At 42.3% G+C, this 19,113-nt stretch overlaps 1 protein-coding gene across 1 annotated transcript in view; it reads right to left on the bottom strand.

The window, feature by feature from the left end:
* Window positions 1-1,925: 1,925 nt before the first annotated feature.
* RAB32 (RAB32, member RAS oncogene family) overlaps window positions 1,926-19,113 on the bottom strand; it is a 20,302-nt gene continuing 3,114 nt past the window's right edge. The window contains exons 2-3 of the mRNA XM_015426316.1: window positions 7,525-7,802; window positions 1,926-3,636 (exon numbers count right to left, since the gene is read on the bottom strand). Of these exons, the coding sequence (XP_015281802.1) occupies window positions 3,487-3,636; window positions 7,525-7,802 (428 nt within the window). The 3' untranslated portion in view covers window positions 1,926-3,486. The remainder of the gene's footprint in view (window positions 3,637-7,524; window positions 7,803-19,113) is intronic.

The raw sequence follows: 19,113 nt of genomic DNA, 5'->3' as shown, positions 1-19,113 counted from the left end.
CCTACCATTTGATTCTCCAGGTTCTAGTATTAGGGGATATAGCAGACACTTTTTGCCCAGTGGCCTGTATCCAGCCACTCCACTCAAAAGTGGAAGTCTTCCTGTAACACAAGAGCCACCTGATGTAGAGGAAGGCTGAGCAAGATAGTCGATACAGAGTATTTTCACCATATGGTTTCATAAGCTTTCATTGACTAAAGCACCAACCTTTTCAACCTCTCCGTTCAGCAAGTGTGCATCAACCTCCCAATCTTTTTTTGCTGGCTCTACTGCTCCTTTCTACCTGTACAGTACGCTTCCCCCTTTAGATGGGATAACTATATACTGTATTCCAAATTTATACATTATACAACCATAGGCTGCGGTCACACGGAGCATTAACCACGCTACAGATGACTAAAGCACCAACCTTTTCAACCTCTCCGTTCAGCAAGTGTGCATCAACCTCCCAATCTTTTTTTGCTGGCTCTACTGCTCCTTTCTACCTCTACAGTATGCTTCCCCCTATACTGTATTCCAAATTTATACATTATACAATCATAATTATAATATTTAATTCTCAGTCTCTAAAATTAGATTTTTCAGTGTTGTATAAATACTGGTAATCAAGAACAAAGTTTGAGTCCAGTGGCACCTTTAAGACTAACCAAGTTTTATTCAGGGTATAAACTGTCTTGTGCATGCACACTTCTTCAGATACAATGAAATGGAAATTACCAGTCCATACTTATAGGTATGTGAAGAAGTGTGCATGCACACGACAGCTTATACTGTTGAATAAAACTTTTGGTCTTAAAGGTGCTACTGGATTCAAACTTTGTTCTGCTGTTTCAGACCAACACAGCTACCCACCTGGTAATCAAGAAAGCACTCTAGAATATTGTTGCATAATATAGGACCAAATGCAGAGAAGGCTAGCAATGGATCCTGGAATATATGACAACAAAAATAATTGACAGATAAAAGAGGCCTCTTTAGAATCTTTTGCCTCTTTTGACAGATAAAAGCATGTTTAAGAGACCCCCCCTCCTATGCTACTATGATTTGTCTGCTATTCAGTATTTACCTTCCACTCTTTGCTTACATCTCTTTGTAGCCTGTGATCTTCTGCTTCTATGGGTATGCAAGGGAACCCCCTCCTATGCTACTATGATTTGTCTGCTATTTAGTATTTACCGTCCACTCCTTGCTTACATCTCTTTGTAGCCTGCAATCTTCTGCTTCTATGGGTATGCAAGGGAGAGACCTTTTATCAGTGAACAACACTAAACAAAAACAGGAAACCTGCAGAGGGCAGTGTGAAGAAGCACCATTTGTTAGTCCCCTACCACCATGCAGTGAGGGCACTAACTAAGGAATGTTCAAATTTCAGCCTCCTGTTATGAGCACGTCAGGTTCCAGATGCCACTGAAGACTGCAAGACAACCACATGGGCTAAAATATTTATACAAAATCAAAAGCATACTAAAAAGCAAAGAAAAATGCTGGATGGTGGGAGGGTCAGAGCAATGCCGATCTGAACATGTTAAACTGATGATCCAAACATTATGCTTTCTTCAAAGAAAAAAAAATGTTCTGAGTGCAAGTCAAAACAGACAGCTGCTTTAAAAAAATCACAATTGTGCTGGGAGACAGGAGGAAGCAAAGGCGTGAGGAATAGGATAACCATCCCGCAAGTTTCTTGCGGGTCTCCACTTGTCATATCTAATAGCAAAGTCTGCCCCCATCTGCATATCTGTGTACTGGGGTCACACTGACACTAAACAGATTTTTGTGCAAGGAAGGTAGAAGGAAACGAACATGTGTGTTTTCCAAGTTACAAATAAGATTACCAAAGTATTAGTTATTTCAATCTCAGTATTTATTTTTTCATTCCTTTCTGAAAGAGAAAGTTTGATCTTTAAAAACCAAAAGTGTTACCTGTGCTCAGTTCAGTGTTTGGATCCAAAGATCAAAAAGCATTCCAAATATTTAGGTTGACAGACGTTTTGGAACAATTAAGTTAGAAGTGTTTATGATTTCAACAACATTAGCACAGGTTAGAATGGGTGGGGGAATAAAGGAGATGCTTGTTGGATCTGTAATTAAGTGACAAAGTGCCTTAATATATCTTATAAAAACTGTAGATCTGTGCATATGCACTATAAAAAATTTCTGACATCAGAAATCTTAACAAATCTAATTCTGGGCACTTAACAAGGATTTATGACCTAGTTTAAGCCTTAAGAACGTTAGGCTAAAAGAAAGTATTTTAGAATTCATGGCAGCTGGCTTACTACGGCAGACCAAGTGCTGAGGACGATATAGTATTCCAAGTAGTTTATGCTATAATGTACAATGAGAGTGACTCTAGTCCCCCCCCCCCCAGAAATTATATCCCAAATAATCATAAGCACTATCAGCAAGTGGTCAATGTAACTTTTTCAAGAACAAGATTAACACTCCACACCATTTTCCTACTTTTACACCATTTTAGATTACATACAGGTTTGCAAATTGTACTAGCACATGAAATGTAACACCCTTATCAAGTCAGAGTCCTTGTGTTAAAAACAGTTAAAAGTGGCAAGAGACAGGGAGTACAAAAGCAGCATGATGAAGAAGGACTGCATTAGTATGAATACCTACAAATTACAAGACTAGAAGCAGCTTTCTGTGTCTCCCCCTCTGTTTCCTAAAACAATCAGTAATCAATTCCATGATTCACTCCAGCCCATCATAAGTATTTAGCCAAAGATGATACCTGTGCAATAACAGTTGACTGGTCTTTAAAAGGTTTCGATATGCAGAATAGGACTTCTTAAACTTTCTAGGATACTTGCAGAAGTCAGAGATGAGTTAGTAATTTATAATCTGGTGGGAAACGTCAACAACACTCCCTTTCCACCAGCTTCATCTTCTTTTCAAAGAATTAGTCTTTTTCTACATTTGAAGTACACCATGAATTAGGAATACATGCTATTGCATATCAATATTACAATATTCAGAAACTGTGAATTTTGGCTGTTAAGCATCTAAGGTTCTGTGGTCTTGATGTCAAATAAAGAGGTTGGTATTGAAGAGGAACAGCAGACAAATGCCAGCCATAGCAGATTGTTACATATATTAAAGGGACGATAAAAAATGCTTATCAGAATGAACACTTTCATTCAGACCAACATTCCTGTTCTATTTCTGAAGCTGCACAGCACAGAAGAAAATATCAAGGCTGAGCCTCTCATGCCAACACTTGTGATGAAAAATTACCCTCTTTTTGTCTGTGCCCATCTTTTGATTGTGCTACTAGACAGTTCCGGTTCATAACCAAAATGAAAACATAAACAAAATTACTTGAAGTCCTACTTGACAAGAAAAAAAAAAAAGAAGTGTGTAAACACCCTGGATTGTGATCAATATCCCACTAGAATAGTTGTGATTCAGCACCATAGCAGCAGCCAGATGAGAGGAGCCGCTCTCAATTTATGCCAGTGACGCATTACAGTCCTATTAACAGCACTGTGATCTACTTTCTGCTTTCAGTGGATCCGGGTCCAGCTTTATGTGCCCTACATCATTCTCTTCACTAGGGAAGGTTTTGAGATTTGCAAGGATGTGTTCCACCAGGAACCGAGTGGCTTCGTCAATGTTGATATTGTCCTGAAGAAATCAAAAGAGAAAAAGATAATGATTTCCATCCCCACTGTACAGAAGAATTCAGAAGGTACAAACCATCGTCTCTATGGTACACACGGTATACAGTTATGCTTCATAAAAGATTAAGTGAAGGAATTTAGAACTGTGTGGTATGTAGCTTAAAATTTAGGATTACAAATTAAGTACATAATTATTACTTCTACTTTGTGCAACAAGTTTAGACAGCAACCTCAAGGTAATGCTGAATTCTCCAACATTCAGTCTGAAGGGCTAAATGAGGCTTAAGGGGCAAGTAAAGCGCCCTTTTAAAAAATTAAACCTTGATGAGATTTTACCTCTATTTTATTTTTGCACAGATTCTTATTACCTTAATATTTTTCTACTTTTGGGCCATTTAGGACTTTACAATGCGATCCCATCTAGCAACTGGGTAATATGAATGAGGATAGGAGGTTAGATTCACTTGGCATCAGAGATGTTACCATAAACCAGGAGTCATTTGATAGAAAAAGAGGTGCAGGAGCTCATTAGCATAACTTATTTGCATACACCACACCCCCTGACATCACCAGAAGTGTGTCAGAAGTAACGCCCACTGCTCAGGCTCCACTGGACTGTTTTGGATTGCTAGCTTGGGGGGTGGGGGGAACATGCAGATCTGCCCTCACAGAGAAGGGAGAACTTGTACCTGAATAAACCTTGGCCTTAAAGGGGCAACTGGACTGTTTTGGATTGCTAGCTGGGGGGAGGGAACGCACAGATCTGTGCAGAAAGGAAGGAAGGAGAGAAAGAAAGAGAAGGAAAGGAGGGAAAGAGGGAAAGAAAGAGGGAGGAAGAGAAGGAAATAAGGAGGGAAAGAAGGAGAGAAGGAGGGCTGCTTCTTGCTCCTTGTGGCCTAGGGCTGCTGGGAGCAGGGGGTGGGGCTTGTTGCATGTGCCCGCCCCCTGGACTCTTTACTGCCGGAGCTCCGCTCCTGTGCACTCCTGCAGGAAATGACCCCTGCAAACTACATCAGAACAAGGGACAAAGCAACCTCATCAACCTTGCTTGACTCTCCATCATGCTGTTCTGCAAATTTCAATGCATGTCACAGCTGTGGATAGGATCTTCCCCCAGTCCAGCTGTACTCAGATACATGACTGGCTAGAGACACATGCCTCAGGGTAGCCATTCTCCATCTGTGCTGTATCAAGTTCTATAGGACATATATCTAAATATTCATTGCCATCCGATCAGTTAGGCATTGGCCCCATGCCTTTTGTTCTTCCCAATCCTTCTTCCACAAGTCATTTTTACTGGATGCACAGTGTTTCAAACTGGTACCTTCTACATGCCAAGTATATGCTTAATCACCAAAGTATGTTTTTTCCCCTTAAGAGAACATCCCAAGAGATCACCCAGATTTGATCTGAGAACAATTTTTCAGTTATCGAATGCTGTACCATCCAGATATACCCCGACACATTCACATGGAATAATGGGTTTTACTGAATTATTTAAAGCAAATATGAAGCTGTTTCAGACTGTGTGCTCATTAACAAAGAACCACAGCATGGGCTACCAACCAGGACTAGATGGTCTTTTCCGGTGATCCTATCTTTCACATGACCGGCACATATCAAATAACTGCATGATAGATAAACTCTACCTACTAACTAGAAATAACAATAACAACAATAACAACAATAACAACAATAACAACAATAACAACAATAACAACAATAACAACAATAACAATAATAACAATAATAATAATAATAATAATAATGCTTTCGATTTATTGATCGCTCTTTCCCACATACCTGCGGGCTCAGAGCGATTTACAGTTACTCTTGAGACAGTTGGACTAACAATATTTGTAGGGATAGGGAAGACAAACATACAGCATTAATTACACACACATTGCAGCTAGCCAGGCTTCATCTGCGGGCTGGGTCAGTTAGTATTAAGGGGAAAAGTTAAGTGATTGAAGGTATCTGAAGGACAGAACTTGAAGGAATTAGCTTACTCTCTCCTTGTTGGCTGTGCTTACGTAATCATCACTTTTAAATAAAGGCATAAGATTTTATCCAACAACTGTTCTACTTAAATTCAAGTGCAAAATGGGCAATAATGATATTTCTAAAGGTACTAGTTAATCTTTCTTTGTTGTTTTAACGTTTCAAATCTTGGTATTTCCCATTCTCAGCCATGTCTTTCCCAAAGTTTATCTATCTGCTTATAATAGTGTCTTAGGCCACTAGTCATCAACCACCATTTGCAAAAATTGAGATATATATTGTGAAATTCACAAACGTCTTGTGACCTGATCCTTATATTGCAAATCAGGGCAGTGATGGTCAGAGTTGCTGATCTGCAATGACTTTTTATCCAACAGGGATGTTTGCTTTTTATATTGCCAATAAACTCTTTGACCTCATTGGTCTTCTGGAGCAAGCTGGATAATAATGAAGTCCGATTCAGAAAGGCAATTTATGGGGGTGGGGTGTGAACATACTGACTTTTGTTATTAGATTTTGCCTAGGAGTTAAAGTTCTGGAGTCAGAGCTGCTGTCTGCATTAAACTTAAAAACTGATAAATCACCAGGCCCGGATGGCATACATCCGAGAGTTCTGAAAGAACTCAAATGTGAACTTGTGGATCTCCTGACAAAAATATGTGATCTTTCATTAAAATCTGCCTCCATTCCTGAGGACTGGAAGGTAGCTAATTTCACTCCCATCTTTAAAAAGGGTTCCAGAGGAGATCCGGGAAATTACAGGCCAGTCAGTCTGACGTCGATACCAGGTAAGTTGGTCGAAAGTGTTATTAAGGAAAGAATTAATAGGCACATAGATGAGCAAAAACTACTGAGGAAGACTCAGCATGGGTTCTGTAAGGGAAGATCTTGTCTCACTAACCTGTTAGTGTTCTTTGAGGGAGTGAACAAACATGTGGACAAAGGGGACCCAATAGATGTTGTTTACCTAGACTTCCAGAAAACTTTTGATAAAGTTCCTCATCAAAGGCTCCTAAGTAAGCTCAATAGTCATGGGATAAAAGGACAAGTCCTTTTGTGGATCAAAAACTGGCTAATTAATAGGAAACAGAGAGTGAGTATAAATGGGAAATTTTCTCAGTGGAGGGTGGTAAGCAGTGGGGTACTGCAGGGATCAGTACTCAGTCCGATGCATTTTAACTTGTTCATTAATGATTTGGAGTTGGGAGTAAGCAGTGAAGTGGCTAAATTTGCAGATGACACGAAGTTGTTTAGGATGGTGAGAACCAGGAAGGATTGTGAGGCACTCCAAAGGGATCTGTTTGAGGATAGGTGAGTGGGCATCAACGTGGCAAATGGGGTTCAATGTGGCCAAGTGCAAAGTGATGCACATTGGAGCCAAAAATCCTACCTATAAATACACGTTGATGGGGTCCATACTGGCAGAGACTGACCAAGAGAGAGAGCTTAGCGTTGTAGTAGATAACTCAATGAAAATGTCAAGACAGTGTGTGACTGCAATAAAAAAGGCCAACGCTATGCTGTAGATTATTAGGAAGGGAAATGAAAACAAACCAGCCAGTATCATAATGCCCCTGTATAAATCAATGGTGTGTCCTCCTCACAGGCTGGGGCAAGTGATGCACTGTATTTGTGCTGGGGGGGCAACAGTGGGAGGGCTTCTAGTGTCCTGGCCCCACTGCTGGACCTCCTGATGGCACCTGGTATTTTTGGCCACTGTGTGACACAGAGTGTTGAACTAGATGGGCCACTGGCATTATCCAACATTGGCTTCTCGTATGTTCTTATGTGGACTTTTCAGTAAGATTGTGCTAGTACAAGTAGGCCGTGTTTGGTTCTCAGATGATTTAAAGTCAGTTTAAGTCTTCCTCCAGTTTTAGAAAATCCTTACCTTTGCAGAGGTTTCAAACCACCCAACAAAACCTCCATCTTTGCAGAACTGATCCATTGAGGAAAGATTCTGCCCACCATCTTTTTTCTGGTCACATTTGTTGGCAAGGAGAACTGCAGGGACAGGGTTACCATTTGGGAGAAGCACTTTACTGTCCAAATCATGTTTCCACTTGCAAACTGCATCAAATGTTGAGCCTCTTGTAACATCAAAGACAACAAGAGCACCTACAGCTTCTTTATAATACACTCTGGTCATATTGCCAAAACGTTCTTGACCTGTAAGACAAGAGAGAGTATTACAGTAGATAGCACTTAAGCAAACACTGGTAATTTATGGATGAAGACACAAGTGTTTTGCCATTTATATGGATATATCATCAAGGTATGTGTAGATCCTGAAAATGCTAATCAGAATTCTGCAACTTACGTGTAGATCCTGAAAATGCTAATCAGAATTCTGCAGCTTATGTGCATCTGGCAAAATACACATTTGCTCTTTTGGCTCTATTACTGAATTAGAGATGAGATAGAACTGACTGAATGCAGCTCCCATGAGAGTTTGAGCAACTCCATTATTCTGTTGAACCTGAACTTCCTAGCAGTTGCTCCTTTACAATGGGGCACACTAGCCTGTCCAGATTCTATTGGTATACACCTGTTGCAGCCTGTATCACAACAGCCAGGCACTACTAACACCAGCAAACACAAGAGGCCCTGAATGCTTGCATCCACATATGGTGAATCCAGAGCTCTGCAGTGTCATGATAAATATCACTATTAAGGCCTAGAGGTTCGTGCACAAGGTTTAATAACACTTGCCATAATAGGGATCCAACTCTAGTTATGTGAAAATTGGTCCTTTCTGTTTCACAATAATGGTCAACCTAAGGAACCCCCCCCCCCAAAAAAACGACCAATTAATATCCATTGGGCCTACTCTACAGCAATAGCTATTCTCATAACTGAATTCTGAATGACTTATGCCGAAAGGATATTAATTGGTCATTTACTGTAATATGCATCACACTTATTCTGAGTAACTGATATAAGTAAAATTTATAGAGATTCATCTATATATCTAATAGCCAAGGTCTGTTTTGGGTACAGATACTTATTTCTGCAACAGAGGGCTCACTCTCCCCCCACAGCTTCTTCTACAGACTCAGGGGACTCCAAACAGTTTATAAAAATAATTTGGGGAGGATTGAATTATCCCCAGTACCTTTTGAAGTGGCCTCCACAGGGGCCAGTCACTCCAGGCATCTACGGTGAGAGATTAGAACATTGGGGGGGGGAGGCGTCTAACCGGGTCTGTCAGTAAAAGGCATGGGGAGGGGGTTAGGGCCCTTTCCAGGCCTATTTGAGAGAGGGCCAGGCCTGACAAGGGTTGCCAGTGCCAGGCTGGAGAATGGCTAGAAGTTTTGTGGTGGACTCTAAGGAGGGCTGGGTTGGGGGAGGGAGAGGCCGTAGCGGGGTATAATGCCACAGAGTCCACCCTCCAAAGCAACCATTTTCTCCATGGAGACAGATCTCTGATGTCTAGAGTCCAGTTATAATTCTGGGGGATCTCCAGGTGCCACTTGGAGGCTGGCAACCCTAGGCCTGGCAGCAGTCTAGGGTTGCCAGATCCTCCCTGGCCACCAGCAGGGTAGGGGGGAGGGTAAAGCTGCCAGTTCCAGGCTGGGAAACTCCTGGATATTTGGGGTGGACCCTGAGGAGGACCTCAGAGTCCACCCTCCAAAGTATCCATTTTCTCCATGGGAAGTTATCTCTGTAGTCTGGAAATGAGCAGTAATTCCAGGGGATCACCAAGTCCCACCTGGAGGCTGGCATCCCTAGGCAGCACCCTCTGGGTGACTTGATACCATCTGATTTGCATGACTCAACTAGGCCTAGCTGCTTGCTACTCTTCAACAGCACCCACTGTATGAAAGCCAGTGTGGTGCAGCAGTTAGAACTTCGAAGTAGGGTCTACAAGACCCAGGTTCAGATCCCCGTCTTCCAGTGAAAGCTGACTGGGTGATTTTGGACCAGTCACACACTTTCAGCCTAACCAACTTCACAGGGTTGTTGTGCAGATAAAAAAGAGGAGACAATAATGTAACCTGCTTTGGTCCCCACTGGGGAGAAAGACTGTAATTTTCCTAGGTTGAGGCTGTGGGGGAGGGGGATGGAGATGGAAACCTGAAGGCAGATAAAGGTAGGTTGGCTGTTGGGTGGGAAGGAAGCAGGGTTGCCAACTCCCCATTGGGAAATTCCTGGACATGAGGGGTGGAGCCTAGGGAGGGCGGGGTTTGAGGAGGGGAGGAACTTCAGACCAGTAAAATGCCATAGACTCCACCCTTCAAACCAGCCATTTCCTCCACAAGAACTACCATTGCCAGCCTCCAGATGAGGGCTGGAGATCACCCAGAATTACAACTGCTGTCCAGGTGACAGAGATCAGTTCCCCTGGATAAAATGGCTGCTCTGGAGGGTTGAGTCTATGGCATTATACCCTGCTGAGGCTGCTTGCTTCCCCAAGCCTCACTGTCCCAAGGCTCCACCCCCAAACCTCCAGGAATTTCCCAACCTGGACCTGGCAACCCTAAGGTGAATTGATCTCTGTAGCTGGGAGATCCGTTGTGATTCCCGGAGAGTTGCCACTGCTGCTGCGCGGGGTGGGGGAGGAAGCAGGCAGGAGGCTGGGAGAGTAATGATATACATACACAAAGCAATGGTAGGCTCAATACAGTGGTGAGATACAAGTATTCAAAATGAAATCCAAGTGACAATGCAGCACTATTCTAGGACTGCTGTACTGAAAATAAAGCAGACAAGCTTGGTAACTAAACATGTATCATGGTTTGAAGAATGTTTTTTATCTGCAAGACCTAGGTAGATAGATTGAGTCACTTAAAAAAAACAAAACTAAAGTGGAGTCTTTTATCTTGCTATGACCAAGAGCTCTGCAGAGAAGTGAACAGAGTTACTGAGCCATTACGGTACAGGGGATATATTTCTTCCACTATCTGAAAACTGCTATTAGTGGATTTAGATAGCCAACAGCCACACTGCCCTTGGGATAAGAGTTCTCCACAAGGCTTCCTTCAGTGTCTCTCTGGCCAGACTTACATGATAAGGTTCAATGATCCATGCTTACTTTAAGGACCACAATGGAATTTTTGAAGGAAAAAAAATGATGTATGTACTTAGTGCTTAACAAGAGAAATACAATTATTCTACTTTTAGTTTGTCCATCCAAATAAGTCTTGATCTTGTGTAGCATTAGCCAAATTGGTGATAAGGGCTCTAGCCTGCTGTTCAACTACACCCATCACCAGTGTTCCCTCTAAGCTGAGTTAGTGTGAGCTAGCTCACAGTTTCTTAGCCTCCAGTTCACACATTTTTGTCTTAGCTCAGAAAGGATGGCTCCGGAGCAAATTAATTTATGCTGTAGCCAAACTGCTCACTCACGACTTTAATACCAGTAGCTCACAAAGAAGAATTTTTGCTCACAAGACTCCACAGCTTAGAGGGAGAATTGCCCATCACACACTCTATACAATGCTTATTTGTGCAACAAAGGTGTTCCACCACAACAGATGCTACATTAACCTGCCGCATTTGGGGGAACAAACCCTGACTGAACAACTGTGTGTCAGCTTCAAAGCTTGCCAGGTTTGGTACACATATCCAACAATCGCCTGGTTCGCGTATTAACAATTTTTAGATGGGCCAGGAGATCACTGCAGACTGTGACAGCAGCCATGAAATTAAAAGACGCCTGCTCCTTGGGAGGAAAGCGATGGCGAACCTAAACAGCATGATAAAAAGTAGAGACATCACCCTGCCAACAAAAGTCCGCATGGTCAAAGCAATGGTATTCCCAGTAGTCATGTATGGCTGCGAGAGTTGGACTATAAGGAAGGCCGAGCGCCGAAGAATAGATTCTTTTGAACTATGGTGCTGGAGAAGACTCTTGAGAGTCCCTTGGACTGCAAAAAGATCAAATCAGTCAATCCTAAAAGAAATCAACCCTGACTGTTCCCTGGAAGGCCAGATAATGAAACTGAAGCTCAAATACTTTGGCCACCAAATGAGAAGGGAGCACTCACTGGAGAAGACCCTGATGCTGGGAAAGCTTGAAGTTCAAAGAAGAAGGGGTCGGCAAAGGATGGGATGGTTAGACAGTGTCATAGATGCAACGAACATGAAATTGAGCAAACTTCAGAGGACGGCGGAAAACAGGAGGGCCTGGTGAGATCTTGTCCATGGGGTCGCGAAGAGTCGGACTCGACTGTGCGACTGAACAACAACAACAAAAGGATAATGAATTGTTTTGGTCCACTGTGCCAAACAGATGAAGCTCCAGCAGCTTTTAATTTCCACGGAAGTCATGCACACACATGTACACAACCACCCAGTAGGGTTGCTAGCTCTGGGTTGGGAAATACCTAGAGGCTTTAGGGATGGAGCCTGGGGAGGGCAGGGTTTGGGGAGGGCAGAGGGACCTCAGCAGGGTACAACGCCATGGAGTCCACCCTCCAAAGCAGCCATTTTCTCCAGGGGAACTGATCTTGGCCACCTGGGGATCAATTGTAATAGTGGGAGATCTCCAGGTGCCACCTGGAGGTTGGCAACCCTACTACCCAGCATTGGGTGGCAATGCTGATAACCAAATCACTCCTCAATTCCAGAATCCCAAGAGGACTTGCATGAGGGGTGGGTACTACTGGAGATTTAAAAGGAAGTTTTCATGGCCACCTTCAATCCAGCACTTTAATAAAACAGCAGAGTGTCAGAGACGCGTGACCAGCTCAGGGTAGAGTTAACAAACAGAAATCAAGAAGCATTTAAAGCACATTACCTTTAACTAATTATAGAAACAATGCAGCTTTTAAAAAGCAACACACAGTACCGATCAGGGACAAAAGCTGATAACTTTAGTAGTGATTATGAATGAGACACCATCAACAGTCACTACTATGGATGGGCACGAACCTCGTCACATAAATTCATCATGAAAATCACCTGGTTTTCCAGCTTTTCACACACACACCCAGGCCTCCCTACAGTGTCCCACCCTTTTGCACTTTGGACCCTAGGATCCTTAATTTCCGTGCCTCTGGGCATGCCCCCCCCCCTCGGGTAGGCTTAGCATCATCAGCTGCTCTTGCTGTCCCTGCCTCTCATCTCAGTTTTCCAACTTTAAGGAGACCCCCCCCCCCCCACCAGACCTCCCATTGAGTCTGCCTCCTTTTGCACTTTGGACCCTAGGATCCTCCAGGAGGAGGCAGGCAGGTGAACACCTCCCAAGCTCGAGGAGAAGGATTGTCCATCTGCAGCAACAATGTCTACGATAAGGAGGCGGGCAGTGCTCAACCCCCCCCAGCCAATTCTCACCAAACCTGGAGGACAGGTAGAGGGGCATCCCAGGGAGGTCTATGAGTTAGATGCCTCTAGCTTGCAAGGGGGCCATTTGATACAGTCCTCCTGTACCTGTGGCTGTGATTTCCCCAGTGAGCACTTTCCAGAGATCCAGTTTGGTGTAGTGGTTAAGAGCGCAGACTCTAATCTGGGAGAACCAGGTCTGATTCCCCACTCCTCCATATGCAGCTGCTGGTGTGACCTTGGGTCAGTTACATGTTTTCTCAGAGCTGTTCTCTCAAGGGTAGTTCTCAATAGAGCTCTCTCAACCCCACCTACCTCACAGGCTGTCAGCTGTGGGGAGGGGAAGGGAAAGGGATTGTAAGTCGCTCTGAGACTCCTTCGGGTAGTGAAGGGCAGGGTATAAATCCAATCTCTTCCCTCTTTTCTTCCTGAGGGCACCTGCTTGGGGGGGCACTATTCACCCCCCCCAATCCAAAATTCACGAAACTTGGAGGACAGGTAGAAGGGCATCCTGGAAATGTCCTCTGCAAATCTGATGCCTCTAGCTTGCAGGGGGTCCATTCGACACAGTCCTGAACCTGCAGCTCTGATTTCCCCAGAGAGCTCTTTTCTGGGGACACCTGATTTTTTTGGGGGGCTGTAACTTGCCCCCCCTAAATCCAATCCTCACCAGACTTGGAGGGCAGGTAGAGGAGAGTCCGCTGCAGACTTGCTGTGAGTTTGGCATCTCTCGCCCACAGGGTGCCATTCTACCATATCACGAACCTCACAAAATGAACCAGTTCAGTGAACAGGAAGGTTCGTGGTTTGTGAGACCCCATAAACCACAACAAACCTTTATTTCCCTGGTTCGTGCCCATCCCTAGTCACTACCTGTTACCAGTATTTCAAAAAATGTCTACGTAAGATTTTTTAATACACACATGAAATTTACAACAGCTACTATGAATGCTAGTCAGGAATCTTCTTTCACTACTTATTTTTGCAATCTGTAATGCAGTCTCATCATACCTGGCATGCTTACACATTAACATATGCACTATGTAAATAGCTGGTTGCCTGTCAGCACACAAGAACAAACAGCCAAGTTTGAAGCCAGACTGTCTTAGTTTAGCCCTTCACAAGCAATACTTATTACCTGTCTACTTTTTACTCCTAATTATTCTCTATCCCCCACAAAAAAGCTAACACTGCATTTTGTTATGGCAAAAGCACAACCCAAAGTAGTACGTTTATGTTGACAAAGTCAGAATTACTAGTGTTCAATTTGGGGGGGGGGGACCCTTTAATCTTCTAAAGGAAACTTGTCTCTTCCTAGACTAGGTACATTATTTATATAGTCAGACAGTTAGACAATTTAAGAGTCACATCACCATCTGTACAAAGAAATAAAGGAAAGATTGACTCTGTTACAAAAGCCAAAGCATTTTGGAGCAACAGCGAAAGGAAAAGCAGAGGATAAAATTGCAACAGAAGAAAACAGTGAACACAGATCAAGAAGCAGTGACAGGTCCTCGAGCAGCCCCTCTGAAGAAGACTTTGAATCCGACATAGGAGCTGCAGCTCCTAAGCTTCTTAAAGTTAGACTGACCTATGATAAAAACAAGCACAGAGGAAATATGATAAATAGCTTAATTCTGAAAGCATGGTTTCTCTTTATTAATATATAGAACACTAGGATGCACCTACTTTGGCTAATTATGCTTGTACTAGTTTGATTTTGAAATATTAATGGTTAACTTTCATTCCTTAAATTTTAAATATTGCGAAAATATCAAGGAAATCTATGTATAATTTTTGTAACATGATCCTTGCCTAACTCTGTATTTTAGGTTAGACTTTCTCCATACCCTTACCCTTTGTCGTTTGTAGTGACAAAAGCAATTAAAAAGTATAAAAAAGAGTAATACAAGATATTTACATAGAACAATATTTCAATTAGATTAACTACTTTACTAGAGGTGGCTTCAAAACAAATCTCTTAATTTTAGTGCCTACCATTCCAGAGGCTTTCCATAGTGGTATTTTGCAGGGTAAGTACTAATACTTCTTAATTTTAGTGCCTAAGAAAATACTAGAAGATACACATTCCAGAATCTTTCCATAATGGTATTTTGCAGGGTAAGTACTAATACTAACTACTGTATGGTTATCATCCATTTGCGTCTACATCCAGAAGAGTGACACTAAAACTTTTCAGAAAAACCAGCCTGGTGTATTTAAAGCCAAAGTCAGTTACATGCCATGCCTACCAGAAACAGTGATATCATTACCTAAATCCTCCATGAAGCAGTTTCTTAAATGTTTTTAAAAGATGCACAAAAATTGATTTGATATCTTTAAAAACAAGCTAAAATGGACGTTTGGAACCTCTCTTCCCCAACAAAACCCACCCTTTTGTGTACTAAAAATCATTATCTGATTTGGTTCAGAGATCTGTATTTCCTTTTTAAAAACCATGCCCCAAATTCTCCTTTTTGTCCCTATATGCTTGCTCAGTTATACTAAGCTATGAAGATACCCATTTGAAAAATTAAAAGGAATGACTATCACATGTGTAAGTCAGAGCATCACATCCTTTCATGAAAGGACAAACTCAAGTATATGTACAGTTGTTACAGAAACTCATCTAGTAAGAGTGTTTTGAACCTTCTACTGATAGATAATCTATGTGGCCCAGTAAGCACCACACAAGAACAGATTTAATGCTGCAGAACAGGGGTTTCACAGGCTGCTTTCAGCATATTTTGGTAGAGAAAAATATTCAATTCAACTTCAAACAAAGGAAATGCATTTAGGATTGCAGACTACACTTCTAACAGCTCAGCTGCCACAAGACTAAAGGTGTTCAAATTATGAAGAGAGCCACTGTGGCCTTTAAAACCAAGAGCCAAAAAAGGGCATTTTTCCATCTGAGAATTTACTAGATAATATGGGCCTATTTAGGAAAGGGAGTTTAGAATGGAATAGAATTCAGGCTCTCTCTATTCAAATTTATACTTTTCCCTGAAAGGTACTGGCTCATTACTTTCCACTAGCATATGGAGCATTCAACTTCTTGAAAAGGAACAACCATGTTCAGAAAGCATCCAGAGGGTAGCCATGTCAGTCTATTGTAGTAAAAGAGAACAGAAACCCAGTGGCACTCAGTCTTGCAGATTAGCCGTAGCCACATCCCTAATTTATAAGCTTTGCTTTCCTCTTCTACTCCCCTCAAGTTACTGCTCACCCTCCTGCAACACTGCACTGTCCCCTCCTTCTAAAAAACAGAAGGATCTGCCCCTACAAAACAGCTCCACAGTAGGAAGATTTGACAGGCAGCCTGGTTAGCTCACTGCTGCTTTAGATCTCCTGAAAAGGGGGGAGGGGAAAGGGAAGAGAATAGTGCAGGGTGCAAATTACATGTAAATCTTCACTCACTTCATAAACTGCCCTTCTGATTATACCCCCCACATCTACCAAAAGCGGGAGACTCTCTGCTAATAAGCCCTTCCCAGCAGCATCTGGGCAACTGCTGGCACAAGATGGGCTACTATTATACAGATCTGACCTAGCACAGCTAACCACTCCAAAAAGTGGTTTTAGAGTCCAGTATACCGAATGGGCATCTGTTCTACAAAGTTCTGATTGTTATGCAGGAGTCAAACCAAAGGAGGCATTAATCCATAAAAGCAAGCAGCAACACATGATTTATTCTGTTAAGACTTACAATACAGCACAGGAGTACTCAATAACAGAAATCCCTCCTAACGTTTATACATAAACTCACATTGATCTGCTAAGTTGTGGAATTCTATGCAGAAATCCCTGCTGCCCAAATCCAATGCTGAGAAGCTTGCAAAAATCTTCCAGCATATCTCTGCTGTAGAAATCATAGATACTTCAACCTTATTTCACACATTTATTTGTAATTAAATCCCTTAAATCAACTTCTAAAGAGGTCTTCAAGATCTGGGTATTAAGAGTATTTTAAACTGACCATGTTATACACAATCCTTACATCTACCTTCACCCAGCATTTGACATTTCCTGACTGAAACCTTACAGATTTCCAACATCAAGTGTTCATGGAACAAGAAAATCAAATGAGTTTGAATGTAACAGAATACTGTAATCCAGAGTTTATATAAAACCCAATCCCCATTTCTAAAGACAGGAAGACCATTTAAATTGATCAGAACCATTAACACATACTCATACTGGGAACAGTAGTATGTTATACCTCCAAGTGAAGCTGCACTAGCAGGAACTCTGAAATCTCTTACGAACTTTATGATTTTATATATACAAAGCCACTGTAGTTAAACGACAATAAAATTATTAATGCCTCAGAGCATGGGCTTGCTTGAAGTTCAGTACTCACAGGTGAACGCTCTAGGAATCTCCACCTCCTACTTTCTCTATTGACTCCTGTAGTCAGAGCAGCATGTATATTGTTGTGGCCCCTCTAGCTACTATCAACTTCTCTGATGACTTAACCTCAAGAGATTCATTAGAGAGCCTATACTAACCTTGGGCATCAAGGAGTTCTGAAATCCAAAGGCCACAAGCACTGCAAATATGGTCACAGAAGGAATAGTGGTCATTCCTTTGAAGAACACACAAATGTACCAATACAGAAGAGGAGGAGGAGGAGGAGGAGAAGGTATTTCCAATACAGAAGAGGAGGAGGAGGAGAAGAAGATTGGATTTATACCCCGCCCTTCGCTACCCAAAGGAGTTTCAGAGTGGCTTACAAAGTCCTTTCCCTTCCCCTCCCCACAACAGACACCCTGTGGGGTAGGTGGGGCTGAGAGAGCTCTAGCAGAAACTGCTCTTTTTTCCCCGAGAACAGCAGTGACACTATGGCTTGCCCAAGGTCATCCAGCCAGGTGCAAGTGGAGGAGTGGGGAATCAAACCCGGTTCTCCCAGATTAGAGTCTGCACACTACATCAAACTGGCTCATAAATCACAGTGCAAGCCTAAACTTTGAGAGTTTCTCTGGGACTATACTAGGGGTGTAAACTATTAGGATTCATTTACTGTTTAAATTTCCCTGTAACCATTTAAACAATGCCCTGCAGCACATGTGGCAACTAGCAAACAGGCAGGCTGTTACCTAGCTTTGTTTCTGTTTCTTTGTTTCTGTCAGCCAAATCAGCAGGCTGCTCCCATCTTAGCTTTTTATTTCACCTTCTGACCTCACAGGGCTCCATGGAGTAGAAACAGTCACCCACCTGGCCAAGCTCTCCTTGATGGCATTTGCTGGGCAGCAAAATGAGCTGGGCTCCGTGGAGCAGATGCTGCTGCACTCCACCCCCCACCACAGCTTGTTCTCCTTACCAGCCACTGGGCTTTAAACGGTTGGTTTTATTAAATGATATTTGTATCCCTCAAATATGCAGTTTCAATACTTTGTTTATATTATTTTGTTAAGGTAACAGTTGCTAGATAAAATGTAGTACTAGATGAGTTGTGGGGGTTTTTTTGTTGTTTTTTGTAAAGAATTCCAAGAATCTGTCATTCCAGAGGGGCAGCTGTGTTGGCCTGCTGTAGGAAAGTTACAGAAGAAGTATACAATAGGCCAGTAGCACCTTAAAAGCCTGAATGATATCCATTCCAGCATAAGCTTTCATGAGTCAGCGCTCACTTCCTCAGGTGCACAGAGTTCAAGCATAAAAACAGGCACCTCTTCAGTAACGCTCCTTGCTGGTGAAGCTGCACACTCGGCTAGTGCTTCGACATATGCTGGAGTACAGTAACTGAGCTACAAAACACAGTTCTTGACATTTCTAGCATTTGAAGGAGAGAAACAAATCCATGATTAGAGAGATCCAACAATTCTGTAGCCTTCAGACATGGAGAACAAATAACTGGTACTTTACACCATGCGTTGCTTAACACTTCAAAACTAATAGAGGGGTTGACTTTTAGGAGGTCCTCTAAACAAGACATGAACAATATACATCAATCTTAGTTTTCTTCTCCTCTGTCAAGGAAGACAGCAAGCACTGATTCAGAAAAATAATAAATTCTGAGCCAAGTCATTGATAAAAAATGCTGACGTTAAAATCAAACAAAACCTTCTATGTGCTTCTCTGAAACTTTAAGAGACCCAGGAAGCCAATTAGCTGCCATGAAAGAATCTCTACATTTCCATATTTTTGTGACTAGGCACTGTTAGACAGTAAGAGCAATGACATGTTGAGGAATTTCAGACAGACGATATAATCC

The sequence above is a fragment of the Gekko japonicus genome, unplaced genomic scaffold (genome assembly GCF_001447785.1).
Source record: "Gekko japonicus isolate JY-2015 unplaced genomic scaffold, Gekko_japonicus_V1.1 scaffold587, whole genome shotgun sequence".
Classification (NCBI taxonomy): Eukaryota; Metazoa; Chordata; class Lepidosauria; order Squamata; family Gekkonidae; genus Gekko; species Gekko japonicus.
This window is presented reverse-complemented; position numbering and strand designations above follow the sequence as displayed.